The sequence below is a fragment of the Malaya genurostris genome, chromosome 3, assembly GCF_030247185.1.
Source record: "Malaya genurostris strain Urasoe2022 chromosome 3, Malgen_1.1, whole genome shotgun sequence".
Classification (NCBI taxonomy): Eukaryota; Metazoa; Arthropoda; class Insecta; order Diptera; family Culicidae; genus Malaya; species Malaya genurostris.
The window spans coordinates 7112400-7128800 of record NC_080572.1 but is presented as its reverse complement, the minus strand read 5'-3'; the positions used below and the strand labels follow the sequence as shown (position 1 = coordinate 7128800).

The following is a 16401-nucleotide window of genomic DNA, read 5'->3' as shown; positions in this document are numbered from 1 at the left end:
AAACAAACCGATTTTGATTATTTTCACAAGAATCGAAGAAAATTATTTTGAAGAATACCACAGTAATATATGATAGTATGATTGATATGAGAAAGGCATCATTACACCACTAGGTGGATTAAAACAGGTTTTTTTATATAGGGGAGACCGGGAATTCTGTACTCATTATGGTTAGATTTTTTAATAAACGGTTTGCGATGTCTTGAAGATATATCTTTTGAGCACATTTGTGAATTTTCTCAGATTTCTAGAAAAGTCAAGAAAAAAGTTATTACAATCAAATGCGGAGAAAAAAATCGAACTAACTAACTTACTAACCCCAGGGCCGGGGTAGGTTGGCCGAGTATGATGAAATATGTGAAACACCTCAAATGCATCAATAGAAAACGTTTATTAGTGGAAACAACTCAGATCAAATGGAATCATGAGAGGAGAAAAAAAACAAGAGAGAATCGAGCAAATATAACTTCTCATAAGAAAACTGTAGTAACTCATAGTACGTAATATGTATAAAGGGAATAATAATACCGAGCGAATAGTAATTTGTACATGCATATTAATTAACTATGAATACTACACTTATAATAATCAACATTAGCGTCACATTTGAGTTCACTCAGAAAAAAGTTTGCATTTCACGAATACACTAAATTTACAACTTGACCAACCAACCCCGCATAAAACTCGGCCAGCCTACCCCAATGGATGTTTCCGAGAACAACCACTACATTAACAGAAATAAGAGAACACTGGAATCCATCATACCATTTTTTAGAGTTTTGAATACCCTTTCCAGCGGTACAATGTTTTTGGAGTCCGGATGATAAGTGATTCGCGTTACGCATATTACTATACAAAACCCAAAATTTACTCAAAAGTGTCGAAAAACGAATAAACGGGTTCCTGCACAAACGACGACACAAAAACGAAATTACGTCGGTACATGGGTGGACTTATACCACAGACTAACAGACATGACAGTATGAGTAAATTCTTATAAAAATAATTTTCGTGATGCACTAGTTCCACCTATATTGTACTGCGCGAACTATTTACTATCTGTACACCCCTTGTGGTATGTAAAAGTTTTTTTTACTAGTTGGTTTCCCCTCGTTTGTCAACAGCGATCAGCTGCTTGCAGGGATGCCTGATTTCATCGAAATATTTGAAAAGGAATCGTCACAATAAGTTATTGGATTACGTTGATAATATATTTAACTTTTTCGCGATGTTGGAAGGTAACCATTTATTTGACTCAACGTTGCTCATCTAGACTATTTTTTATTGTGTTGGTAATTTTCACCCGAAATTAAGTGGCGGCAGACCAGAAGCAAGTAAATATTGTAACAAAACAGGTTCGATTTTGTATTTCGTTGGAAAATGAGAAGTAGGCACAATTATGTATATGGTTTTGGCAATATGTATTATATCTGTATCCTGCATGAAATTCGCATGGACGTATACAAATTAATACATTACTGGTGATTCTGTATAAATGGCAACTCTGTTGGTAAATGAAAAAAATAAACACAGTCTAGATGACAGACAGGATGTTTTTGATAGGGTAACGTGGCGCCATCATGACGCATGTGAGTACTGTCCCAAATAAAGGAATATTCGAAATGACCGTTAAAATGATTGAAGAATTTAATTTGAGTGTCCTGTCTGTTAGTCTGTGCTTATACTCCACCAAAATAACAATAGATGTCGCCTTTGTGCATAATAGCCTTTTCATAAAAGCCACTCGACCAACCTGCCCTTTCGGCCAACTAACCTATGTCACCCCTACCGTTTATTTAACCCCGGCATTAATTGCGGAGCATCGTGGGAGTTGTTATTCGATGTGAACGATTTATTTTTGTATTTTCTGTTCTTTTGGAGATGCCAATACTACATCTATCAATACTATGGGAAGGTGGGGCAAGACTGTTAAAGGGGCAAGTGTGCCACCCCTACCATTTTCGCATATAATGAGTATATATCATAAATATACACATTTGGGTTTCTTCGTTGAGTGTACACAATATAATTTCATATTGCTTCTATTTTTCTCATTTATTTATTTGGTCGTGAAATCCAAACAAACCAGATCTTGTAATTAGCACACAGAAAATATGAGAACGAGATCTTACAAAATAAAAGTTTTTTTCAATTCAAGCCACCTGTCAACTTCCACTTTTGAAAGAAATTGCAAGCGAGCTATGAAAGATAGAGTATTAAATTTAACACCAGACGAAAGAGAAAACTTTTCTTTGCTGTTTACTATCATGACTTACTCTCAGCGAGTGCCGAGTCATTCGAAATTACTCTTCAAAGTGAATGTTAATGGATGGCTTATTGGCCGTTATAAATAAAAACGCGGTAATTATACTCCATTTGCTAAGGTTTCATTTTAATGTTAGATCATTGGTATAGCTTGTTATAGTTGAATATTTGTTAAAAATTGAATATCGATAATTGATTTATTAGTAACATAGTACCATGATTTTGCAATCGGTTCATAACGGGGCAAGTTCGCCATATTGCTATGGGGCAGGTGTGCCATAACAGATAATGAACAAACCTAACCTCAAAGTCGATCAGTGTTGAAACATTCAATGTAAACAACTAAAAGCAGATTTTGAACGATGGTACGGACATACAAGAGGGTTTCTTCGCGTAAAAAGTGGTCAAACACAAGCATGTTTGCTGCAACCCAGTCAGTGCACGGTGGCGGCTCAACAATTCGAAATGCGGCCGAAGAATTCAACATGCCGCGGAAAACTTTCAAGAAGTAAATAATACATGTAATATCTAAAATAAACGTGAATCTTATTGATTGTATTAAGGAAAGCAGTACAGTAGAGGAAATCTAATTCAATTACGGAGAAAATGTAATTATTGTTAGGGTGGGGGTTCTGCCCCGCATAGAGGGCACTTATGCCCCGCACTAAAAATTTTGAGCTACTCAACAAGCCTCCGAAAATTACATGTATTGATTACCGAATTGTTTTGTTTATCAATAATGTTTTTTGGGCTATTGAGGGTACTCATGAAAGTATTTTATAGACGTATCAATTATCAAAATCAAGTTTAAATTTATTGTAGAAACACGAAAATTCTTAGAATGGCACACTTGCCCCACCATCTCTTATATACTATATAGCTACAAATGTAGAAGAATAAACCGAACAAAAAAAAATGAATATCACAAATGGATCACAATCTCTATCACTAACTTTGAACATTTGGACAGTGATTTCTAAAAGCGAATAAAGAAAATATGGCGAACCGATTATTTTATAGTTAATAATGACGTGACACAGAATTAGAATTAAAGTTATTGTGAACATGTGGTTGCTTTCTCTATATAAAAAAATTATTAACACTTTTCGACGATCATTTGCTTTATTTTGATTTATTGTATTGCCTCGAGTGCATGTTTTGTTCTAAACATTGCGCTAATACAGAGTATAGTACAGTTTCTGGGGTCAGTTACGCGCATGCTCCACAACAATGTGTACTTAAAAACTTACTAAAATATATGTACTAATTACCCTATAACTCGTGATAATTTTTCCTCTTTTCAAAAGGTTGAGATACATCTACAATATTTTAGGCTACATGTTTTTTGTATAAAAAGATAGTATGATCTGAAGTACAGGGTTCCAATTAAGTACATTACATTCCACATAATACCACTAACAAACAGGTTTTTCCTCCGTAAAAAGAGAGCACGCGGAGGTTCTACAAGGCGCTGCATACTATCAACTAATTGGAGGCACTTACTTACTGCAAAACTATTATTTCGTTCGAGTAAGGTAATTAAATCTGTACCGAATATCACTAGCTTCTCCACGATTTTTTCACCGCATTACATACTAGTTCATATTTTGCTACTGTTTTTACGAATTTTGATCATTTCAAAAGTATTGGCAAACATAAATGAGCTCATGATCAGAAAAGATTTTAATAGAGTGAGATTTAGATTTCCTAACCTTTAAAAAAAACATATAAAAACTAGAAATATTCCACTATTTGCTGCAATCTAACGATTTGATTCAAAAAAAGTCAGCTCCTTCTAAATATGGTTCTATCGGTATGTTTGCATAATACTAGGTAAGGCAAGATAATTCACAGTTATCGCTTGTATGGGTTGATGGTTCTGAAACAACAGTCAGACCACGGATATGATTATTTATTTATCACCGGGTGGAAGACTATATTGAAGGTGTGCAAAGCTAACTATCAAACAGGTCATGCGTTAGTTTCTTTTATTTTTTGCAGGATGATATGTTCCGTCATTGATAAAATTGAGTTCAGCCAACTGGATAGCAATTGCTTCACTTCAGTCCGTTAAAGTTATGTTCCGATAAATGCTACATCATACACGTAAAATCTACTGTTTCTGAGAGCAATTATTATATTATGTTATGGGTTTCTGCTAAGGCTCTTTTTGTTGTGACGATCACGTCTGACGTTGGTAGACTTGATGGCATTTGCAACGTTTTGTTTGCTCAGTTAAGTTTATTTTATACCACAGCTTTCTACGTCGCCATTGAATCGGTTTCACGTGGCTTGATAGTACCAGCAGTATGTACTATTGTTATATTTATAATTGTAATATGTGCTGTTCTATATGTATATGAGGAATATGCACTATTTTCCCACGCCCTACTACAACAAATGTATGAGAGAAAACAAACGCGTTGGGAAAGCACTCAACCGTACGACGCAAGTGTGATTTGCATAGTATCGCTCGGTTTGTCTAAATTCAATGTAAAAAAAATCTGAATATAAGTGGTTGGAAACTTTTGTGATGTCCATAAAAACTGTTTGAAACAAGACTAACAACAACATTTCACAAACAGTGTAGGACAATTTCATGTAAAGAATGAAATTTCTGGTTTACTAAAAATTTCTGTAAAGCAGATGGATTTTAATTTTCCAAAAGGTTTTTTTTCTGTTTGTCATTCATTATATTCCTGAGATGCAGTGTTCTGACATCTTGTTGCGAATTCAATCAATAGTGAAATAGAAAACAAGTACAATCTGAGCTGGCGTCAGTCAACGTCTGTAACCTGATATTATTTCGTTTCTATTGAGCAACTCCTTTGTTGTTATTCTCATTTCTTCTTCCTATATTAAACAAGCTAACGTTTTACTTCGTGTAAAAAATATCCATTCGACTTAAAATACGACTTATTCTAGTCGGCATATACTTACGTGACTTAAAAGTAGATAAAAAATGCTTTGGTTCCAACAGAAAGAAAACAAATGATAATTATCATTCATTCATCTTCTACCTCCTCAATCGACACTGATTGGCGTTGCAGGAGCACTTTCGTTCTTAATCAGGACATAATCGTCGGGTATCGATTCATCAAAGGGCCACTGCTGCCATTGCTGCTACTAACATACATTTCGTTTCCGCTGGTGTTAGACGCATTGGATGCTGCAACGGCTGCCGATGTTAGACCAGTCGTCGTCTGCATCAGCCCCGAACCCGCACCGTCCGGTCGGGGGCAACTGATCGTCAGCTGCACCTGAAGACCTGACTCTTTGATCAGATTCACCACGTCGCTGTGATTCATACCAGATATGTCGATCGAGTTGACGGCCACTATTCGATCGCCGATTTTTAACTCACCGCATCGCTCCGCCGGACTGCCTGGGATGAGATCACCGATAGATGATCCATGGTACTGACCCGAAGAGGATATTATTACGAAGCCGAAACCCTCGTTTTCGCTTCGAGACACCAGCACATTACACGGATTGCGAGGATTAGGCGGTGGTGGAGGAGGTTTACTAGGTTTTCGTCGCCGAAGAATCATCGTGACCTGACCTCTAAGACCAGCTTCGCCCATCAGTTGCACTACTCGGTGATGTGAGGCATTTTCCTAGAAATTGAAAAAAATACAACAAGGTTTATGAACGACTTTAGAGTACAAATCGAGAGATAAAGACAATCAGTTCCATATTCTTCAGAATAAAACCAGTTATATTCACTTAAAAGTTCCAAGCTTCAATGAATGTAATTTTTCATATTCATTGAAAATTCATTGCAAACAATTTAGTTTTAATTGTTCACTTTTATTTAAGGATAAATAATACAGCTTTTTTACTATAATTACTGCAGCGTCGATACATTGGAACACCTTGCAATTTCAGATCTCAACAAACCATTTCGTGTAAACTAGACCTCGCTTAAACCCTTAAATGCACACACCTCTATTATGAATTTCCAAGGTTTAAAATTTCCTACTCTTCATCCTATAATATTAGAACCGAATTTCGGATACATTTAAACAGGTTAAGACATGTTCGAAAAATTGAAGTAAGTTCCGGTTCGGAGTTATTGACAACAAATTTGTCTACTTACGGAACCGATGGATTATTTGACCTTCAACTTACAAGCTTCTCAAGCTGGAAATATTTTTGCAGTTTGGAATACTTCTTACGTTCCTTTCAATTGTCAATTTTAACAACGGTTGTATTTTTGAACACAATCCATCTTATATTGAAGAAGTCCAAGTGAGCATTCTTCGGCCAGTTTTTCGTACTTCCAGAAACAGAAACTTAGAACAGATATAATCAAAGTCGTTTTGTTTGGCCATTAACTAACAAAGCCGTTAAATTGAAACATTCTGTAGTTCAGTTGAAAAGTGTTTTACCTTCTCTGGAATACGAAACTACAGTGGCGTCTCGTCCTCATGTGCATTTCGTGCACTGCACAACCGAATCGAGTTGAAGGAATGACCTGTTACATCTGCTATCATACTACATAAGCAGTGCACAACTAGTCAATTTTGTCACGAGATGCCACTGCGAAACTACAAGACCTTTTATCTGAATGTAGGTTTATGAAAATCGATGTTGCCATCTCTGAGAAATCGTAATGACACCATATGAGTTTTTGATCACTATACCGGAAATCGAGAACTGCAGGGTGGAGAGTTGGCATAACTTATTATATTTCTCCTGAGTATTCAAAATCAGGTTTGGTTGCGATCATATTGTTTACCAAAACATATCCGGATCTTTTTCCCTCCCTACTTACAAATCTCCTACCTCGTGATGCTCGTGGAGATACAGTGGTACCTGCGGTCTCTAGAAACTACAAGTATCGGACTAACATTTCTTCCTTTCCCTCAGTATCACAGCCTTTGGTCGTAGCGAGCGTCGTTATTGATCATTTAATAAATAGTTAGGATTGAGTGGGTATGTACAGTGAAAATAATTTGCTTCTCTCAAGCTTCATTTTCTTGGTTCATTGTACATTTCCACTCATTCGGTCAATCACGAAGTGCAACTACGGGCAATCTATTTCAGCTCAGCTTATACCGGAATTCGAGAATTGGAGGTGGTGAGCTCACTTCGTCCGAAAAGGTACCGCTTTTTTTAAATAGCGTTTCGTCAGCAATACAATCATTTTTTCATCAATTCATATAACATTGTCATATAATCATTGTCAATTAATTGTTATAATTTTACGACAATCGAGCACACACATTTTAATAATAAACTTACTAAATCAATCGAGCACCAGGACATACGGGCATCTTATGGAATGGTGCATAAGGCACTTTAATGAATTATGTTAGAGTAAATTATATTTATCGTTTACCATTTTATTTTATATTTAATTGTATTATATTAATATAAAACATTTATCATGGGTACGTAATTGGAGGGAGCATAAGGGCATCGGACGAATTGATGACTGGACGAGGGATTATGGATAGCCAGCTCATAGTAGGTATAACTGAAGTGAGTAAATTATAAACTAAGGATTTATACAAACTCTTGATATTGACATTTTTACACAAATTACCCTGTAGATATAATATCCAATGCACCGTGTCTTTTACTTTTCAATTTCCTGACTGTACTTTGTTTTTCTTCATTTTTTCTCTGCTACTCCGAATATAAATGTATCAAAACAAAGTGGGAACAATAACATGTAACTGAATGAAATGTGGACTGTAGTTTTGATTCGTATTTATTCTCCCATCGTTGAATAGTCAGATTCAATCGCCGGAAGCAGCTACAGCTCTTTCGTATCCACCGGTCGCTGTCTTGACCAACACAACTCGTACAATACTCATCACGGAGCAATACCAAAACTTCTACTATGATGACCACCCCGCCATCCTTCCTCTTCTGCCACGATTGGAGAGTATACAGGTAGTCTGCAGTCTAGTTCCCTCATCAATCCCACGTTTTTCCACCTTGATAGACGGCCTATCCTTTCCTTTTAATACGATAGTTCGGGTGAGGCCGAGCCACACAATGAAAAAAGTGTGACAAAGTTAGCGTCTGCAGATTATTCGGAGTCCGAAGCAGTCCGATAATAAAATCAACGGACGAAAATACATAAAAACTTTACATTCAGTTAAAAATGTTGCCAATTATTTATAGGTAAGTCAAATTTCTCCTACTACACGCTTAAGGTACTTCATTGACAGTTCGTGTTCAACACTCAAAGCGATCGGTTCATATATCGTTGCTTCAATAATTAGTTTTCTGGAATAACTGGCGATTTTCTCGTTGCTGCCGTTACTTGCTGAGCCACGCAAAAAATAGGCCTCCTCGGAGTGCCGAGTAGCACGTGCGCTGTCCGATTTTGAGGTTGTTTTCTGAACTTTCATTCATCACGAAAATTTACGATATACATCAAGACTCCTGTTCTGCCTCGCCGCCCATATCGAATCGATAACGGCTTTGCTACTTTGCGACCCCCTACTAACTACATGGACAAAACCTGCCTTTCCGGTCCGATTCACGTGCGTCGCATAAAAGCAATATCAGATGTTTTTTTTAAAAAAAACTTTATTGATAAGGAAATCAGTAGAAAATTGCGTTGGATCGAAAATCGACGGTGCTTTTCCAGAAAATTGAGGTGCCCTCAAGATACGGAGTAAAGCTCAAATAAAAAAAAATATTAGACCTAACCTCACTGCCTATACTCGCATATCAGTCCCATGTCGATTTTCGCCATTTTTGAGTTAGCTTGAAGAATGAAATCTATCCTCAATATACTCTCAGAAATTGCAATAAAAGTTGAGGGTTTGTTCAGTAAAATGTGAAAAAAATATCAACTCATGTCTGTCCCATATGCAAAATACCCGCATATCAGTCCCATTCAGTGCAAATTTCAATAATTTTATTTGCTGAAATGTTGGAATAGTAAAGGTGTATTACCGATATTTCATGTAATAATATCATGATTTAGCATTAGGTAGCACAATATATCAAAAAATTCGGAAATAATATTTTAATCGTCTTTTACTCGACTTGCCGATTTTCCATATGGGACTGATATGCAAGTATGGGCAGCTCACTCATCGATAAAACTGGAAACAAAATCACAGAACACCCGACTTTTAATATGACCCGATGCGTAGTGAGATGCAAAGAAGTCATAGATGTGCCCGATGAAGGGTTGAAGCAATGGTTGTCCGGACAAGGCATTCGCGACATTCAGGTGACCTCCTCACACATTAATTTTGGATGGATTAAATGCCAAACAAGTCCATTACCCAGCCCAATTTTCCGACCACGTTGTCAGCAAAGCTCACCAACATGCGAACACTGTTCAAAAGACCACCCGATAGAAGATAACACCCAATGTGAAGCCGAAAACTACTGCAAACGATGCGATCAATACAACCACCCCATATCTAGCTGAGAATGTCCCGAGTATTGCAAATAACATGACATTCAAAGACTAAAAGTCGACAAAGGTATTTCCTACCCATTGGCCAGGAAAATATATGAACAATCTCATCCCCATGTATCCTTCGCATCTATCACCGTTGCCAGTAAAGGCCGACAAATTAAGAAGCTTTCTGCTAGTGGATCAACTCCAAAATGAAAATTAACTTTGCAACTTTAGCATAGGTCCTACAAGACGCTAAAACAGCTAATCTTCATATGAACGCTTGACTTAGCTAAGGCCTACAATCGCTCTTGGACACCAGGAATAATTAAACAACTCTCTATGTGGGGTCTATCAGGACACATACTGTATTTCCTGCGAAATTTTCTCCGCCGACTTTCCAAGTCGTCATAGGTAACCACAGATCAAAGATCTTTCCAGAATAAACCGGCGTACCACAAGGCTCAATTATATCCGTTGACAAAGTGGTTAAAGCCGGGGTGAAATAAATGATATAAAAAAATGGCATTTTGTGTAGCTATCTCAGAGAAATTAAGTGCATAATTTTTACTTTTTTTGGGCATTCACAACACTTACCACATTGACTCCGTTTATGTTTAATATCTCGTCACCGGATGCGATCCTCGTATCTTTGTCGGCAGCTCCACCGGGAACTATGTGCCCAACTGTCACCTGTGATCCTTCCTCTGTACCACCGACAATGCGAAACCCGAATCCCAGTGCCTGCCGTTCCAGGACTACTTCCGTTAAAGTGTAGTCATCCATAGGAACAGGAGCTGGATACATGGCACCCCCACCGTACAACTGTGGTGAATGTTGACTACCACCACCACTTCCTCCTGAAGGCCCATGCCAACTGTTGGCAGGTGACGGATAGAAATGCTGATCGAATGGAACTGGAGCTTGTTGATGTTGGTGCTGTGGAGGCAGTGGAACTGGAGCTTTGTGATGATGGTAAAGATTGTCATACTGTGCGTGTTGAGGAGGCTGCTGATGAAGCGACCGTTTTCGATCCAGTAAGTATTCGTTCAGTCGTTTACCAATGTTGTCACTCATTTGAGGCGGCAATTGATAAGGAAGTTGTGGCTGCATATGGCTTGAGTTGTTCATATACGAACGGTTGATAGTTTGTTGCTGATACATGTTTTGCTGTTGCTGGTGAAGCTGCTGCTGTTGGCGTTGATAGTCCTGGCAATCGTAGCAAAAACAACTTTCATGATGATACGTTGGCTGCAGAAGAGGATTATGTCCATATCCGTGGTTGTTCGTTGATATTGGAGGCACTGGTGGGGGAGGAACGAGGGGAGGTGAATAGAGTTGGTTATAGTTCTGATTGAAATTTGATTGGTGCTGAAGATGCCCACCAGGGCCGTACTGAGGTTGATGGTTGTGGTAGATGTTGTCAGTGGTACTGTTGTTTGAACTACTTATCGTTAGCTCTCCTAGTCGGTCCGCGAGATTCGAATGTTTTACCAATCGATATTGGTCGTCATTGTTGAATGATCCAATGTCGTTCGCAATAGAGTCATTATCATGCGAGCTGCTATTAGATTTAAGATTTAAGTTTATATCGATCTTGGAATCACCAGTGTTCTTATTGACGTCCAACTCGATTTCTTCTGTATTCAGATCGGATAATGGCAAAGAAGGCGTTTTGGCTCGGGCTCTAGTATCCACCAAAGGAGTCTTCGGTCTTGTGGGAAGAATTTCCTTGGCCTGCGTGCTATACAAATCGGCAGTGGGAGTCTTACTTCTAAACAAACTATTGCCTCCTATACCGTATCCTTCTTTTTTGAGTAAACCTCCACCGAATTTGGCAAGTTCTATACTTTTCCTCAGCTTATTGGTCATTTTACTACTACCTACTAGTAACGCAGAAGGTCCTCGTTGAACCTTTAGAGTTGTTTCGATGTTCTTGGGACAATCTTTCAAAACTTGCACTACTTCATTGTGTGTCACATCCTTCACAGGAATAGAATTGATGCTTAACAAAATATCACCTTCTTGTAGGTTCTTGCAGCACTGACGGTCTAAAATTTTCTTCACTTTCTGACCATACGAGCTATCCGTTATGGTAAAACCAAACCCGGTATCACTTTTCACTATGTTGATGTGCAGAATTTCCGGTATTTCAAAATTTCCCTCCTTGCTCTTATAGTGCTGTTGATATGGGTGCGTATCACTGAAATAAACATCTCCACCGTTCGCCGTAGCTCCACCGGATTGAATTTTCGCCAGTGGATTCTTATGTTGAACATCTCCTGGATCCATGAACCCCCCGGTTTCCAAAAATTTAAGATCCGATTCGGACATTGCTCCATTATTCAGCCCATCTACGGCAATGGTCGTCACTACTTCTGTATTTGGGTCATTGGGATCAAATGGCAACGGGTATCCACGACAAACGTCCAAGTGCACCTCCTCTCCTGGCAAAATAGATTGGAATATATTCACCATCTCATGATGCGTAAATCCCAGTACGCAAATTTCGTTTACATAGACCAATACGTCTCCAGTCTTTAGCTTGCCATCGATCCAAGCTGGTCCATTCGGAACAATCGATTTAATCTGCAGAAATTCTTCCACATTATCATCACCTCCAACTATTGTAAATCCCAGACCTCGAGTCGACTTGACCAATGTCGTCATAAACCTTTCACCTCTCAAATTTCCAGGATTCTTCGTAAAATGGTTCGGTCTCCCGATGCCTGTTCCTGTCTCGTCGTGACCTGTACTTCCATTCTGGCTACCGTAGTTATTCATCCCGCTGGAGCCCGGCCCCATGGACATTCCTACATTTCCACGTTCACTCATTCGTTTCGCCTGCAGGACTGGATTTTCATACTGGGTCTTCCGGTTCACATGGTCGATGTAGTACGTACCGTAATGGGGATCGCAAATTTTCTCCCATCCGTAGGGTAGCTCGTCATCCTGACAATCCTCGAGTGTTTTTTTCTGGAACTTGGACAGCCGCGGATCAAGCCAATGTGATGTACCGGAGTTGTGACTGTAGAAGAGAAGAAAAAAACAATAGCATGAGGCATGTATTGACTCTTTGATCTTTGTCTGTAAGTCCACTTAGGACGATGTACCAAACGAGCAGTTTTTAACGTAGTTTGTACATATTTAGATTTACAAAAAAAAGCGCAATGTTTTTGTACTTCTATCACCCTTTGGTGTTTTTCCGGATTCCAAAAGTATCAATAATAATACGTTTGAACTAGATCATTGACTAAACTATCTTCGAGAGAATGTTGCGTATAGTAAAAAGTGCGGTTTGTCGGTTGCGTCTCTCATTCGATTATATCTTCGGAAACATATGTACCTACCATGATCTATTTACACTTGATCCGTGGCCACTTTGTATCTGTTTTTGCAATGACTGAGCGGAAACATATATTGGAGAAGCCAAATGAAAGAAAACTAACAGAAAAGATGAATTTTTGGAAAAAGATATGCTCAGAGAGAGCAAAAACTGAACTTAGTTATGGCGGCTTTACATCAAACAACTAAAATTAATAAATCACTTTGTATCTTCCAAATGAGCCGAAGGTTGTTAAAATCGATTGAACCAACCAAAAATTGTCGATAAAGATAAATGCGTTTTGTCGGTTTCATAAATTATGCGATTATTTCTCCGGAACGAGAAGTGGCCGTCTTGGGCCAAAAGCTTAAGCTTCCAATTAATTTTCAGGAATATATTAAAATAAACTTTCAATTAACGAAATTTAAGCGCAAAGAAAAACATGTTCGCCATAAGCAATTTAAACTTATTAAATAGCCTAGTAGTAGGCTTTAAAGTAGTCTAAGATTTTTGAAATCGACTCAATACTCTTTGAGGAAAAAATGAGCGGATAGAAGAAAGTGTGACTTGTCGTTAAATTTACTTATAAGATTTTATATCCAGAATTTGTACCTGTTCACCATGCACTTCCAAGCTTGATCAATAATCACATAAAAGTCTTTAAACATGTCTAGTTATCTACATTGGCTAAGGAATTTCCGAGAATAATTTAATGGAAGGAAAAAAGTACAGCTCATCAATTATGTCATTTATAACATTATATCTCCGGAACCAGAAGTGCCAGTAAATTACCCTTCGAACTTAATCAGTGATCCAAAAAAAAAAACCAAAAAAAAAAAAGATACCGACCACCAACTAAAGACTGGATTCCTCAGATTTAGGTTGATCAGCATACAACAATGAGAACCAAATACAACAATGTTATAATTCTAGAAACTATCCTAGTCTTAAGTACTGTTAAGAAACGCCCTCGACATCTTAGTGCTTAGAGCAGTGTACCTTAATAAATATATAGAACTGTTACAATTTCATGATATTCTATTCATTAGTTTGTGAGTTATTGTGCTGGAACAGAACAGTGGATCAAAATCGTTTTGAATGATCGAAAAGTGAAGTTTCGTGAGTTAGCTGACATCGTAAAAATATCAAAAAATGGTGTTGGGTTTAAATTGTATGAGCATTTGACTATGAGAAAGTTCTGTTCAAAGTGGGTGCCGCGTTTGCTTACTATTGACCAAAAACGAGAACGTGTTGATGATTTTGAGCAGTGTTTGACTATATTTGAACGTAACGTAATATGAATGAAACATGGATTCATCATTTCACTTCGGAACCAAAACGATCGTCATCTGAGTGAACTACAACTGATGAACCTCGTCCAAAGCGTCCGAAAGCACAACTATCGGCTGAAAAGGTTATGGCCTCGGTATTTTGGGATGTGCGTCGTGTAATATTAATCGACTATCTTGAGAAAGGAAATACCATTAACAGTGAATATTAAATAGCGTTATTGGAGCGTTTGAAGGCTGAAATGGCAAAGAAACGACCGCATATGGCGAGAAAAAAAATTGTTTTATCAAGACAACACACCGTGTCACAAGTCAATCAAAACAATGGCAAAACTACATGAATTGAATTTCAAATTGTTCCCACATCCACCGTATTCACCAGAATTGGCTCCCAGCGACTGGCTATTTGCAGACCTGAAAAAATACTCGTCGTTAAGAAATTTCGCACAAATGAAGAGAGTATTGCTGAAACTGAGGACTATTTCGAGGCCAAAGATAAATCATTCTACAAAAGTAACATTGAAATGATAGAGCGGTGCTGGAATTATTGCGTTGCTCTTGATGAAGATTACGTTGATGAATGAAGTTAATTTTGAACCAAAAAAAATCGTGTTCTCTTGGTTACAGTTCGAACAAACTTTTCATTCCGATGTTCAACTAGCCATATAGAGATTGGGAAAACACATCCATGCAGTGAAAAACTCATTGTTTGTGAAAATACCGTCGCAAGTAGAAAGTGACAACTGGTAAAATGCCTTTATCACTACTTTCCGACATACCAGAGACTCTGATGACTCGCATCGATCTGATGCCTAAGGCCGACTTTTCTGGTAGAAAGTAAAAGTTAAGTTACTAGAAGATTTCTGCTTAAATGACCCTCTGTCACATCTTACCTTTCCGTTCTCTATATTCAAATCCTTTCTCTCCCTTGAGTACTATCTATATATGTATATAAACCATAGCGAAAAAAAGTGTTGTTGCTAATGTTCTCTGGTATGCGTGGGCCGATCTTGAAATGATTTTTTTTTGTTCGAAAGGTGACGTTTATGCGGAGGTTTTAGGCTATAGTACATAAGGAAAATCCTTCGGGAAAGTTGAGAAAACCTGTAAATTGGAAATATTCCATTCAATGTATGCTAGATAAGCAAAGTTCGAACAAACTTGACCCTCTGTCACATCTTACCTTTCCGTTCTATATATTCACATCATTTCTCTCCAATGAGTACTATCATTCTATAATTTTCATTTAATGTTTCCACAAAATAGTCTCTGGTTAGGTTAATATAGCAATAATAAAAAAGAAATATTGAATACTACACTTAGTCATTAAAAGGAAAAAAAATTGTTAAATGAAAAACCCTTTTTAAATCCACCTAGTGGTGTAATGAAGCCTTTCTCATAATACTTATATTTTTAAAAACATTGTGAAAATCGGTTTAACCGTTACTGAGAAATCGAAGTGAGTTCCGTTTTTAAAGCTTTTCTTCACTATTACCGGTGCGTTTGGAAGGGGAAACCGGGTACTAGTGGTCCCAAATAGACCTGTGCGCCGCCGCTCCACACCGCCGTCGCCGATGATTTCGACACAATTTAAGAAAAAGATGATCAGCGCTATCACATTTGATCCTGACGCCGATTATTTTACATCAGCCGAAAACATGATTTTATCAATGTGGAGAATTTTTTCATGAAATTATTGCAAATTTTTATATTCATTTAAAAGGCTTTGAGGTATTCTTCCGAAAATTTTCATATCAGCAGTAGTGATTTGCAACATTTTTTTCGTTTATCCAACACACTAAACTTCATTCTGTATTTTTTTCATCTGGTATTTGGAAAATCTTCAGATATGTGTGAAATTGTGTAAGGTTAGATTAGGTGTCCTGTGTGAATCAATATTAAAATTAATTATATGTTTATAATTGATTACGCCGAATCGCGTCGCCTCCGCCGCCGATATTTTCAGGAAATGGCGTCACGCCGATTCACCGCCACTGCTAGTCAAAAAGACGCTTTAGCCGCCGATATTGATAATTTTGATCGGCACACAGGTCTAGTCCCAAAGTAGAGTAATATATGCACCCACTAACAAGGTCTGTCAACTAGATGAATATACCAATGAAATTTTATAAAAATGTGCACCT

At 37.8% G+C, this 16401-nt stretch overlaps 1 protein-coding gene across 5 annotated transcripts in view; it reads right to left on the bottom strand.

Annotated features, from left to right (window-relative positions):
* Positions 1-3378: 3378 nt before the first annotated feature.
* The window catches only part of LOC131435024 (membrane-associated guanylate kinase, WW and PDZ domain-containing protein 1), a 35283-nt gene continuing 22260 nt past the window's right edge, over positions 3379-16401 (bottom strand). For all 5 annotated transcript variants that reach the window (XM_058602483.1, XM_058602480.1, XM_058602481.1 and 2 more), the window contains 2 exons: positions 10241-12671; positions 3379-5882 (listed from right to left, as the gene is read on the bottom strand). In XM_058602483.1, coding sequence (XP_058458466.1) covers positions 5334-5882; positions 10241-12671 — 2980 coding nt within the window. In that variant the 3' untranslated portion in view covers positions 3379-5333. The remainder of the gene's footprint in view (positions 5883-10240; positions 12672-16401) is intronic.